Genomic DNA, 14,108 nt, shown 5'->3' with positions numbered 1-14,108 from the left:
CACAAAGAAAGAGTAGGCTAAACAAATGAGGTTTTGATAAGATTTCGAGAGAGAGTGAGAGTGAGAGAGAGAGAGAGGGAGAGAGAGTGAGAGAGAGTGAGAGAGAGGGGAGAGAGAGAGAGTGTGTGAGAGAGAGAGACTGAGTGAGAGAGAGAGACTGAGTGAGTGAGTGTCCGAGCTGAATATCCTACACTTACAATTTATATTTAGTATATTCAAAAATAAATTGGATTTCAAGGGGTGGTAACGGATATGGGATCTCCGATTACAATGAAACCAAAATCCACAAGTCTTCTATTATTTTTTAATTTGTTTGATAACATATGGAAAATTATACTTGAATTATTGTTGGCTGATTGATTTTTTCTTCAAAGAAAGCTTAGAGAGTGATCGAGGGAGAGAGAGAGAGAGAGTGATCCCGGTTGAAGAGTGGAAGTTAGAGAGAAGTGCTAACCGAGAAACATATAGACCAGTTATTTAGACCAGTTGAATGAATTAGGACAAACATACGAATGGCTATGAGATATAATTACAGAAAAAGGGTGGTAGAAGTAGCACCAGTGATAGACCGCAAGAAGGCGAGAAATAGTATGAAATGCCACAAAAATTGCGTCTATTTTGTCACTCAAATTTCAGCTATTGAACAGTGCAGCTTGCATTTGCAGTTTTAAGACGTTATAAAGTCAATAAAGGAGAAGGTAGACAAATAAACAATCTTGTAAATGGTATTTTGTGTCGAAGTAAGTGGAACGTTTCGAAGGATTTAAACAATTCTTCCAGTAAATTACAGTTTCATCTGAGCATTTGGCCAGCAATCAAAGGCGGAGTGTGCCGACGAGGGGGACGAGAGACAAGCCGATCGGGCCGGCGAGATAGCCGGGGCCCTGTGTTTATAATTCCCAACTCCCAGGATGTTTGTGGTAAACAAACGGGCAATTGCATATTCTTGGAATCGGTGGAATTTGTTTAGGCTTGCCACCAGCGTCAATCATTCTACGTGACAGTTTTACTTTGTTTTCGAGATTCTCGAACATGAATTATTGAAGATAGGAGGACTCGACAGTGACAGGACACGTATGACCAGGCCTCTGCGAGAAAATCACTTATTGGCAAGGAAGTAGATTTAAAAATATCGTTAGCTTGTACAGAAAAAGGGATATAAGCACTGTGATGAAATGTCGACGTAGTTGGCCTCACCTAGCCATCAAAGCCGGATGACATTGACCTTAATTCCTCGATCTAACACGAAATCCATTAAATTAACAAGAACGTCGTTTGTGAGTTAAACGGCCATTTTACTCATGTCAGCACCTTTCGTAAGAGACAAGTGTGTCGATTACCAGTTCAACTCGTACCCTGCGAAATGAGAATCATTCCCTTACACGATGTCAAAAATGAGAAACAATTAAAACTTAAAAGATTCTACATTATTTCCATCAGCCCCTCATCATGAAAAATTCATCTTTAATTGAAGTGTCTTTACTTTTTGAATAATGAAATCATACAAGGTCAATTTATAAGAAAACCTTCAGTTCTGTCATAGAGGTCTCCTCTTCATTAGGATATTAAAACTAGTCATAATAATTTTTAATTGTAAATTTACAAAGTTAGCAAATATTTTTAAAAAAAATTTAAAATAAATATGTTTTTGTTATTTCATTTTACTAGTAACAATCTAACACACGTTTACAATTACCCATATTAAAACTAATGAAAGTCGTCAGATAGTCATAGATTATCATTAATTTTGAATCCATTATATTTCGTGGACCGATTGACCAAATAACTTCTTTCAATTAATTAATCTTTATGTAAATTGTTGATTGAATTGGAAAAAGTTAGTGTCACGAGCGGGATTCGAACCCAGGACCTTCGGCTCAATACAGATGGGGAATTGGTGTCCGAGCGGATCGAAGTCACGTTAGCTCAAGTGGTAGAGCAGGGGCGTATTGAGCCGAAGGTCGTGGGTTCGAATACCGCTAGTGGCACTAGCGTTTTCATTTCACCCAATGCCTTACATAAAGATTAATTAATTTTAAACATCAAAACCCTGAAACACATGAGGAATAATTAGTAGTTGGATTTGATACTGACAAGCTTGGATTGATTTAAAAATCTGTTTCCCATCAGTGAGATAAATAGCATTACATTTTTCTTAAAACTGCCCTGTAAACGTTTTGTTCGTTTAGCCGATCATCCGAGGCTTATGATTTTTAATTGAAAAGAATGCCATTGCCAGAGGAAGCATTCTGCAATGGACAGACGATCAATTAAATCTTTAAATGTACATGTTAAAAAAAATGGATTAAATCCGAAAAATCAAAACAATATTTAGAGGGCGACATAGAAGAATAAAAGTTGGCATCATTTCTTCTGGAATTATCGCAGAAATCCATCGTTTCTTAAGAACTTTTTATAATGTAATTTTTACGCTATTTCAACCCAAAGTGTTTTTAGGTAGATCGTATTATTTGATGTCCATGACATTGCACGTTATCCAACTACAGTTTAATTTTAAGGTTAAAACAGGATGACTAACTTGGCCTCAATTCTGCTTGTATAAATCGAAGAATTTAATGAATGAAAAAGGAGTGATTATGTGTAGAAGGAACGAGTAATGGAATAAAGAAGATTGATTTGTGAGTTAACCAGCACGTGATTTGGTGAATGAATTCACATGTGAAAGTGTCGGTGAGTTAGTATTTACAGACCACATTTTAATGTGACCCCGTTTCGGCATTAAGCCATCTTCAGTGGAGTGTTTTGTTTTTTTGCCTTATCCTACTTATTTCCCAGTCTCAGGACTAAAGATGACGAAATGTGTACGAGTATGACAGACCAAACCGGTGAGGATAGGCAGATCAAAATATTGGTAATGTCCAAATTACACACGAAGGTATAAGTTAAGTGAATGAGAGAGTGTGTGTATCATGGTAAAGATTAAGTATTCTGTAAGTGAATGCGTAAATGTTCGGTAAATTTATAGTATGACATATATTGGACAAAGTGAATGTATACCACAGAGTGTTCTGGCGAATTATATCGATCAATGAGTGCGTGCTGAATATATGTGAATGAAAACTTTGGGAAAGTGTTTATAAATGATTGAGTCAATGTCGTTGACTATGCGATTATACAATGATTTAAAGCCTCGTTATTCATTATTTCCTGTGAAAATATTAGTGAGCAATTGTAAAAAGGAATTAGGTGAATCTGTGAATATGAGCGTGATTGATTAAAGATCCTCTGATTGTGTGAATGACTTTTATTTAGTGAGGTTCGCTTATTGAGGGAGTTTTGATTCTGCGTTTGAATGATATTATTGACTGAATTTTATTGACTGCGTGAGTTTGGGAGATAATGTTTTAAGGATCCATTAATAATACAATGTATAATCCATTTACGTTTTAGTGGTAAATTGACCAAGTTATTTATTTCAATTAATTATTCTTTTTATGTAAGGTCTTGGTTGAGATAGAGAAAGTCAGTGTCACGAGTGGGATTCGAACCCACGACCTTCGACTCAATATGCTGCTGCTTGAGTTATCGAGACTTCGATTCTCTCGGACACCAACTCTTCATCTCAATCTTCAACCGTTCGAATTTTCCCTCTTTTTGCCATTTTCAAATGTCGTGTAATAAGGATTGGATTGTCAGCGACTTATGAAGTGACCACGGGGAACTGTTTATTGTCGAGAGTTCGAATCCCGCTCGTGCCACTGACTTTTTAACTCTACCAAGACCTTACATAAAAAGAATAATTAATTGAAATAATGTATAATGTGACTGTTGTCAATAGAGTTACCTGTATGTCTTTTGGTTCCCAGCCAATGATTGATTGTTTAAACAATTGGACGATTGAGAGATTATATAGATGAGAGGTATTGAATGCATGTAATTTATTGAGCGGGAGTTAGCTTGTTGGTGAATGAGAATGTGCCTGAGTAACAAGGGTCGACTGAATGTGAATGATAGTAGTTGGGTGAGTTTGGCTGCTTGAGGGAGTTTTGATTCTGCGTTTGAATGACGGTTATTGAGTGCATTTTATTGACTGCGGAGTTTATGAGATGATGTTTTAAGGATTCATATAATATATAATGTGATTGTCGTCAATAGAGTTACCTGTATTGTCTTTTGGTAATCAGTCATTAATTTAACGTTACGATTGATTGTTTAAACAATTAGGCGATTGAGATTGATTATAAAGATGAGAGGTATTGAAGATATGCAATTGATACGGCGAGAGTTGGTGAATGAGAATGTGCCTGAGTAACGTTGGTGAGTTGGTGTAGGATTTTGTAAATTATGTGAATATGTGAGTATGTGAAAGAATGAGATTTATGAGCCGATTGGTTATATAATACATAGATTTATTGAGCTAATATTAATATGTGAAAGAATGTGTTTGTAACACTTAAATTTCTTATGGCCATGAATTAAACGAAAAAGGACAATTAAATTAAGAAGAATCAGTAGAAAATGCCTTTCGGTAGCTATAACGACCTGAAAGTTGTTTTTCTTATCGCAGTGGGTTTTTAAAAAATAATCCTTCAATTTTTGTTATATAAGACAGGTTAATAAGGTAGATAAAAATCGCACATTTTTATGGTCTAGAGGTCCACCCTGAGGTAACCGCAGGAATCATGATTTCGGGGTCGAAACCAGGTAACTGTGCTTTGTCGGATGGTGCTGTGTGTCCTCAGGTTCCCCTTGGTCCTCCCGGCCTCCGGATGAAGAAATTTCTTCCCCATTTCCCGGCCATAGATTGAACCGTGATGCTGATTGCGTGATAGTTTTTCTTGTCCATGTGTGATCTATTTCCAGTCCAAGTGAGGAGCCAGGAACGGTGCGTGTATGTCACTGATCTTGTGGAGGGGAGTTCAGTGGTAGGGGACTCGGCTCCCCGTCTAGTGACAGTCAACCAACAACACTCCTACTGTGAACTTCCGTCCTTCCAACCATCCATTCTCTTATTGGAGACAATTGTTTTACGCGAAGTCCCGTCTATCTGTGCATTTACCCCGCCGGTTTCATCGTTGTCAGTGACCGTTTCCGTTGAATGGTGGCAAAGGATACGGATGTATTTGAGCAGGACATGGGAATAGGTGAGTCAATAGTTTTTATTTTGTCAATTAAAAATTAAAAGATGTATGTATTATTATCGTTTTATTTTCAATTCCTGTGGAAGTATATCACAACGTCCGCCCCCACGTGTTATTTGGTTCAATTGCTATACACTGTAACCTCCCTCTTGATCTCAAAACATTTTGCCGCTCTTTTGCTCATACTTTTGCTGAATGTAGTTTTTTTTATGAGTAAATTTGTACATAAGTAGATATTATGTACAATTAATTCTAGTCTTTCTCTAACATCCATACTGTTCAAATCCTAAGGATATAAGCAAGTCCTTTAAATAGGAAAATACACGCTTGATTTTATAATAAATCAATTAAATTAGATTATGACGTTAGTCGTTAGCCGATAATGACGAGTTATCGGTCAACCGCACAGTTGATAATATCTAGACAATAATGAGATTATATGTTTTAATCGGTTTACATCTGAGTGTGGCACTTGTTAAAAAAAACGTAAGGATTGATTTGATTTTGAATGGAAATATTTTTTTTTTCGTGTTTATAAAACAAAGAACTGTTTTCAAAACAGGAAAATGTATCCTCGATCGATCAGAGCTTTACTTATTCAAATTCAATTGTCTTAGATGTGTTTAGTGCTAAAGGAATGCTGACAAATGAAAAATCTCGTGACGTACAACATATCCATAGAAAATTATGCGGGAGATTTCACCCCTTGGGAATAGTTTCAGTTAGTTTTGTCACAAGGATAATATTAACCGGTTTTTTTTACCTTTAATCATTATTATTTTATGGCATGTTGTGTTGAGATATCATCCAAATAGAAACTAAAACTGACTAGAAAACATTCTGCTTTCCACCTTACGAGGTTAATTATCACGTTATCATTCAATATGTCGCCATAGAAAAAATGGGCTGACAACATATTCTTCTCGCATTAAAATATGTCAGTTCTGTTCATAGAGTTCATAATGTGAAAATAGGATTGAAGATTTGCACGACATACTTCACATTCGGAACTGTTCTCGTTTGATCGATGCTTAGGCAGTTTTCTTGCTCATAATTAATTTTGTGAGTACTGTTATGTTTGTTAGTTTTTCATGTTATTTTTTTATTATTAGCGGTGCATTAATAACGTGGGAAACCCCGTCTGAGAATATGTGTGAAGATGGTGAGGCGAGATCTAGAACAGAAGCCTCGATAATTACTCCTTCTACTTTACAACAATGTCATTTGAACTTCCGTTTCGGCTCATTGTTCGACTGTTGATTAGCGGTTTTTAATGGTACCCGATGAGGAAGAAAGCAAACAGAGAACTCGCGTCGGCTAGTTTGTTGAAAAGGCCAGTTACCGCGTTAAGCGCAGGCTATACTAATTAATTTACCTCTGCTTTGTTGAAGTGTCTCAATTTTGCGAGGAGTTAACCACAGTAATAAAAAGGACGGGTTTAGCCAAATCGCCGTTAATAAAATGTCTCGAATTACCTAATGCCCATCATCCGAGCTATAACTTGTCACGGCTAATCATCGTTACCTGGTAAGGTTAATTTTTAACAGCCAGATGTTAGTCATTTCCTTTCAGCGGGAGTAATTTCCTGAGAAGGGATATCCAGCAGATTTGTAGACGTCTCGCGCTTGTCCTCCAGGTCTTAGATGCGTCACTTTGACACTTCTTTTTTTGATCCGGTTTCCATTCTCAGGGCTATTAATTTAAAATGATTATACCATTATTAAACCGTCTCGTGTTCATTTGTATTCTAGCCTGCACGTATTGAAAATTACTGTAACGACGAGATTTCTTAAAAAACTATCAATCTATCGTGTAGTTAGGTAATCTCTTTAGAACGTTATTTATGGGACAGGAATTCCTATCGCATGGGGATAGGTGATGACTTGGCCTATCTTCTTAATCTAATGGGCAAATTATGGTACTAATCTAAAGCTATTTTGTCACCTTATTTTTGTAAGCAGTCTCGAGTTTTCTTATTCTCTGTCATTTTTATTTTATATTTGTTTAGATTGATCGTTTTAAATTTGAAATTTCATCATTGGCTTCAACTATTGCTGACAAATGTAAACACGACCAGAAACTAAAAAAAAAATTGAATTCACAACAGTTTATCAAGTTCTTTAGAGCTTTTTTATAGTTTATCTCAGGGTGGTCTACTAATTATTTAACAGTAGTCACTGGCCAGCAGTGTGATCGCGTGTGAGCATTCTGATTCGTCTATCCTAGCTGTTGTTACGTGAATTTTTGTATTTCTTATTATTATTACTAGCCTTTTGGCTTGGTTTATTTGTGGATTTAACAAACAACTTTGGGGGCTGAAGCGTTGAAAACTTTTAAGGTAAAATATGTTTGCTTCAATCAAAAGATTAACCTCGTTTTGTATATTTAGGATTTTTTATATTCAGAAATAGAAGAAAATATTTATAATGTACACCAACTTGCAATCTTTTAAACCGTTTTGATCAGACAATCTTGAAGTTAAGAAAAACAAAGGTGAGACATTAAGTAAGTGAGGTTAAAGTAAAAAGAGAATCCTTATACTCTGAAAGAAAAGTCTGTAATTTTTACAGTCGTTAGACAGAAGAAATGGAAAATTACCACTTGACCATTCCAAAACGCACTCAGAAAGTGGCAAACATAGGGGTATAAATCAAACCGAAGGCTTTTAATAGCCTCGGGTTTCATTTCCTCCAGCGACTCCAGCAGCTTCGGCTGGGACTTTCACGGTCGTCCAAACTAGTTTTTTACGACTCCCACGGCAACGTGAACATTAGTCGGTCGTATTGTTTACTATACGATGACCAAGAATTAGCTACCTAAATTTTCCAAAATTGTCATTTGTCAATTAACTTTTTAGTCACGAATGTTTGTTTATAAACAGACTGGGATAACCAGGTAGGAAAGAATTGCTTACTAAAAGGAGAAATTTGAAATTTTAAAAAATTGATCTTCCCAGTCATAATTTTTTAAATAGAGTTTCGCGTACAGACTGGCGAGGCTAAGCGGGCCCTACAACAAACACTCAAAAGCACAAGAATTTCTTATTATCTTATATCAACATTTTTTATTTTGTTTGGTTAAATGTCAAACTCAACTTTGCTCTTAATTTAAAATAACATATATTACATGCCATAGTGTTTTACAATTGGATTGGTCACTTACGTCCAAGTTTATAATGCCATTTAAAGTATAATCGAAAAATGATAGAATTTATAGTAAAAAACGGGAATAAAAGGGGCAGCGTCGGTGGATCGGGTCAGCAAAGAGCTCTCACGGATTAGGAGCATTGTGTCTCTGTCGATAGGTGGCTTTCGGAGGATCTGACTCCTAAAAGGGTGGTCATCTTCCCATGTTTAAGGATAGGCCATGCGAGGTTGACACACCTAGCAAGTATAGAAAGGTTGCTCAATGTTTCCCACCTAATTGAAGGGTAAAACTCCTTAGTTCTATATAGATAGCATGTAGGACTGCCGCCCGATATGAGAATCGGGCTTGAGCACGGCAGCGAATATGTGGGTTCCCTATTTCGATTTTTGGAGGAAAAAGTGTTGTTTTGTTGTACGTAGTACTAATAGTTTTGTGGACCTAGCGTGTATTGAGAGTGAATGTATTTATTAGCGTTTGCACAATGTGAGAGAGTCAATGGCGGGATATTCACCCCATCGAACCTCAATTAAGTCAGTTTACATATGTAGAGGGTGATGGACGAATCCACCCTAATCGGATTAATGGTATGTAAACAGGAGAGTATGTATTTAAGAATGATGGTGTGAACGGGTTTGAATCTAAGAATGCATCCGTTGGGTGCTGACTTGACCAAGCTGTTGACAGCATCCGGTCTGCCCCGGACTGCCAACACCCTAGATGGTTGATTTTCGAAGCCTGCCGGCAATTGATTGTAAATTATAAAAGCTGGAATTGCCGGTGAACTTCGAGAAGTGCTAATTCAGCTGTACATGTGTACATATGTACATGAATGTGCGGATTGGAATTTATATAATTCTAAATCCAAAATCCTTTATATTGTGCTTGATGCTTGTTTTAAATGTCTAGTTTTTTAATAGAATAGCTGTAGTAGTTCAAAAATGCTTCGTTTTGCTTAGAGGTTAGAAGGTTGTTTAGAAAAAATTACGATTTTCCAAGTCTTGTTAAACCGTTTATTGTCAAATTTTACAATGAATCTAAAAAAGGCCATTGATTTATAGTTTCTCATACGAATAAAAGATATTAACGGATTTCACAGAAAATCTATTGTTTTGGAATTTTAATTGAAAAATTTATCTGATCTACCAGGCAAAAATTATGTAATTTTGAGTCCATCAAAAGCTCACAGCCTGATTTCTAATTAATACATAGAGAATGTCTTAGATAGGTCAACTCTTTGTACAGTACAATGAACAAAAAAGTCAATTTATTGGATTGTTAGTCAATAATGACCTTTGAAAAGTGTATCATTATAATTTTACAACTTTTCACACTAATGCAAATGAATGTACAATATTTTTTTGTATGCTTAGTTTCAAATGTTAAGATATTTATACTAATTCATTTAAAAAAATTTAATCATGCTTATTTCAAAAATGTTAATTTTCATTATGGTTAGCGTTTTTGGGAAATATTTTGATTTCCATCGTAAAATTAGAAACATTTATAGCGTATTTGCTACTCTTGTTTACAGTCAAATCACTATACTTCCCATCATTAAACTTTTTTCACCACAGTTGATCACCCCCCTTGTAAAAGTGATAAATCGGTTTTTATCCCTCACCCTCTCCCTCGGTCTAACAGAACGGTCCCAGTCCTCCGAAGGGGAGGCTATTTACCAGTCACGTGGGTGTCGGAATTGAGTTTGGGGGCGGGTTTGAAGTGGGTTATGAGGACGGCATTGGTGTTGGGGGCGGCGGTGACATGGGACAACTGGTGGCGGCGCGCATGTCCACCCCCGTTCGTCCACCCACGCCGGCCTGTCCCCTAGTCCTCCACGGCACATCTTCGAGATCTGGTGGCATTATTTTTGACAGTAAGTTTCTCTAAATACAGTAGGAAGAATTAAGTTTCCGCATGCATTTTTAGGCTGATTATAGGTTTAAGGGATGAAATGTCATTCCCGTGCGTCTTTCTACACAAATTTTTGTGTTTAAAATAAATCAGTATGTCGGAGTGGGCGGAAATTCGGAAAAATAATTCATAGGATGGGAAAATGTGTTAGTTCGTTACACGATTAGAGTTTTTATCAGATGAATAGCTAGCTAAACAGTTAGAAACAGTTAGTAGTTAGGAAACAGTGAAATAAAACAAGTTGGTAGGAATAAATATTGGCATATTAATAGATAGTCAGTATGCAATATATGTATGGTTAGGATGAATATGGATATGTATATTTTTAGTACCTACAGGGTGTTTGCTATAAGAAAAATTGAATCGGGAGGTAGTTGACTCTATCTAAAGTAAAAGTCTGCAAACATGGGTTTTTAAACCACTCGGTCGAGAAGATAAAATTTTTAAATTGCTCTACAAATTTCTAGGTTGTCTGTGCACTTATAACCAAAATTGTTTTTAAAATCTGCGTTAAAATGTCTTCAGATTAAATCATTTCCTGAACCTTTTCAGCCCAACTGATAGCCATTTCAATGGTATAAACCTTGAAAATTTAAACATTTGAAGATCATTGACGAATTTAAAAAAATCAATACTCTGCGCGAAAACATCCTAAAAATTGGCGAATTTTATAAACGCTGCGTCGTTGACTAACCTTCTGGATGGTATGCTTCTAGATTCTATTTATATCTTCTGGTAGATTCTATTTTCGAAGAGTATAATAGATCAACCCCTCCAAAAAAATTGAATCACGGCAAATCAAAGTTTTAAGTGAAGGGAAAGATTAAATTCGTATTGTTGGCATACGTTTTTATTATATGAAAAACTGACTACTGTATAATTAAATTAAAATAAAGATTGACCTAAATAAATAAAAACATCTCAAGGGCCAGTATAGAATAATTACATAATATATATGATTTATGTTAAAATAATTGACAATTATAACTTTAGCGGGTCCGTCTATCCTCGTTGTTATTGTAGGTTGGTAAGTAGTTATTGGTTAGTAGATTATCTGTAAGGCAAGTAATTTGGATTATGGTGATTAGGTTACTGCATTGCCTGTCATAAAATACGCAATGAAACTAGTTATTAATTTGGTTGGTAGGTTTGTTGATAGAATAGGATGGTTGTAGTTTCGGTTACGTGATAGGTAGAGTTCACTAACTACCGGAGGTTTGGCATGTGCGTTGGTAGAATATGAGTGTAGGTAGTTTAGTAGTTAGGTTGGTAGGGTTGAAATACTTTTTCTTACAGTTATGTAGTTCTTGGTAGATCTGCGGTTGATACATTGTTTTTTACAGGAGGGTTTCATGCCGTATCTGTTCATGTCCTTCTTAATATTTAAATTATAAATAAACTAGACTAAAATTAAAATCATCACATTTGCTGAAAATAAAGCAAGAATGGCACAATTACACAGAAGACAAACACTTTGAGCCCTGAAGATGATCTCAATAAAGATCGAAACGTTGGCACGTTAAAGAAAATGTTTTTCTGAAACCTACATCACACCAGACCGCATCTCACGATTTCTGAATAATTAATTTATTTATTTTGGCAGATAATTAGTTCATGCCTTTATAAGTATTATTTTGTTCTTTTACAAAAAGTTTAATTTATTTAATTATACTTATTATTATTTATTTAATAATCCAGTGTGGTTGATTCGTTCTAAATGATGAGTCATCAAATAATAGAATGTTTAAATCGTCAAAATATTCAATTTAATATGGGGAAAAAAATTACCTCCACATAACACATATTTCTAAATTCAAAGAAGAAAAATCGCCTGTGTTTAGTAAAAGTTATTAGTTTTGATCGTAGATATGGAAGAATTAATGAAATCGTGATTATCAATTAGTATGTTCGTGTATAATTAATAAAAGTAATTAATTTTCGCATTCGTTTCTCGAACTTACACGTTACTATGGGAAATCACATGTCCTAGGAGTTTTATTCCATAATTAAAACACTTGTTTTACATTTAACGGAAAACAAAATGAAAATGGTTTTATTAATGCTCTGAGAATAATTGCTATAAATTACTAATTGTAAATGCATAAGAAATATGTACGAGTGTAAGGCAAGTTATATTATTAAAATTGAAATCAAAATAAATAGTTCCTGATTGTTTGATAACAGGGGGATTTAAAAAAAAAAATATTTATGTCGATGTAGCAAAAAGTGAAAAAAGAAAACTTACGTGGTACATAATCACACATGGTTTTAAAAGCTATTTAAAGGGGGAAATTGCTAGGGAATTGTTTAACCCATGGTACATTTATAGCATATTTGTTTAATACAACTTCCTATTTCCTCGTAGCATTTCATTGCGTGTTTTATGAGGCTTAACGGTTTTTTTGCTATGTACAATTTATCACAAATTTACTCTGCGTTTTTTCTTCTTATATTTAATACATGAACACTACGGATTAGGATTCGCACTCGCTCCCTTGTCAAAACCCATTTGAGACAGGTGTAATTAGCTGTTTTCGTTTTGAAAGGAAGTCCTCATTTTACGCTCTGTTGAACGCGTTACTGACAGGTAGTTCGCGTATGCGTCATGATGCGACATACGTCCGAATTTCCTTTACGACGATGCTTCGGAAATTGGATATGGTCACCAAATTCGTCAGTCATGATGACAACAGCAGAATAATTAAAAAAACAAACAACTAAAACATTGTTTATTGCGTTTAAAATGGTGCTCCATAAACGTCAAGACGAAGTGTTCTGCCATCACGCAAGTGATTCATATAGAAAATTAATTTAAAAAAAGAAAAGCGAAAAATCTACTTACAAAAATGACTTAAGTGAATTAAAAAATATGGGTCATGTTGCATATCCGATTCGCCCACACGAAATGCGACAAACCTTGAGTATTGATAAGTAATATTTCCACATTCACAATATCAATCACATTCTCATCTTCCTCTATGCAATATAACAGGAGTGAACGGCCCTGAAACAAAAGCGGCCTTTTTGCGAATTCTGCCAACCCAGTTTATTTAAATATCGATTTATTTTATTGCTAATAAAAAATTCAAATTTATTTCAATAGATTTTATTTTAAAAAATATAAAAAAATACCACATCCAATACATATAAATTTGGCAATTTTTTTTACTTCCGCTTTTTGTTTTGTAACTGTACCGTGTTAATCAGTTTTTATTATCCCCCCCCCCACTGGCTAATAATAACTAACAATATTTTGGGAACTTTGTAAATATTTACTTTTGATTTCAGAACTTTCTCTTCATTTTTAATGATTTATATTATTTTCATTCACTTCCATACAACTTTAAGAAAGTAACTTTATTTCTTTAATTAAATGGCCAATGTGAGGATGTGATCTACATCTTTTCAACAAATGCTGTTTGGTCATGGGACTTATACTCGATCGAGAATCATTGTTAAAAAATTAAGTTATAACTTGTAGATTATTATTTACATATTTATTGGTTTACATAAATAAAATGATTTTGGGCAATGAGAGAAAATACATATTCAGAGGGAGTAAGAGAAGGTGAGAGATACAGAAGATAGATAGATAGATAGATAGATAGATAGATAGATAGATAGAGAGAGAGAGAGAGAGAGAGAGAGAGAGAGAGAGAGAGAGAAAGAGAGAAATAGAGAAATTAGCCTAGTGTGAAATCGCGTATGTTTACAAAAGGTAAAAGTATAGAATGAATGAAAAGTGAATTTTTCTGAATCATTTTTAGTCCTTCCAGTGAGATATTAATTTTTTATTATTTTAATAGTCTGTTGACACCATTTTATTTAGTTGAATTATTAAAATTATGCACTAAAATTATGTTGGGTTTTCTCCCGGACGAGGAGAAAACGTGGGGCAATTCGATTGATGGATTGGTACTATTATTTCGTCTAATTAACCATTCTCGT

At 34.9% G+C, this 14,108-nt stretch overlaps 1 protein-coding gene across 2 annotated transcripts in view; it reads left to right on the top strand.

Annotated features, from left to right (window-relative positions):
• LOC106667049 (zinc finger protein basonuclin-2) overlaps positions 1–14,108 on the top strand; it is a 284,164-nt gene that overhangs the window by 43,655 nt on the left and 226,401 nt on the right. The window contains exon 1 of one of the 2 annotated variants that reach the window (XM_014394673.2): positions 4,902–5,105. The exons of the other annotated variant lie outside the window; for it this stretch is intronic. Coding sequence (XP_014250159.1) covers positions 5,060–5,105 — 46 coding nt within the window. The 5' untranslated portion in view covers positions 4,902–5,059. Of the gene's footprint in view, positions 1–4,901; positions 5,106–14,108 lie in introns of those variants that run through there. 2 annotated transcript variants of the gene reach the window in all.

The sequence above is a fragment of the Cimex lectularius genome, unplaced genomic scaffold, assembly GCF_000648675.2.
Source record: "Cimex lectularius strain Harlan isolate CLEC.00 unplaced genomic scaffold, Clec_2.1 scaffold72, whole genome shotgun sequence".
In the NCBI taxonomy this organism is placed as follows: domain Eukaryota; kingdom Metazoa; phylum Arthropoda; class Insecta; order Hemiptera; family Cimicidae; genus Cimex; species Cimex lectularius.
This window is presented reverse-complemented; position numbering and strand designations above follow the sequence as displayed.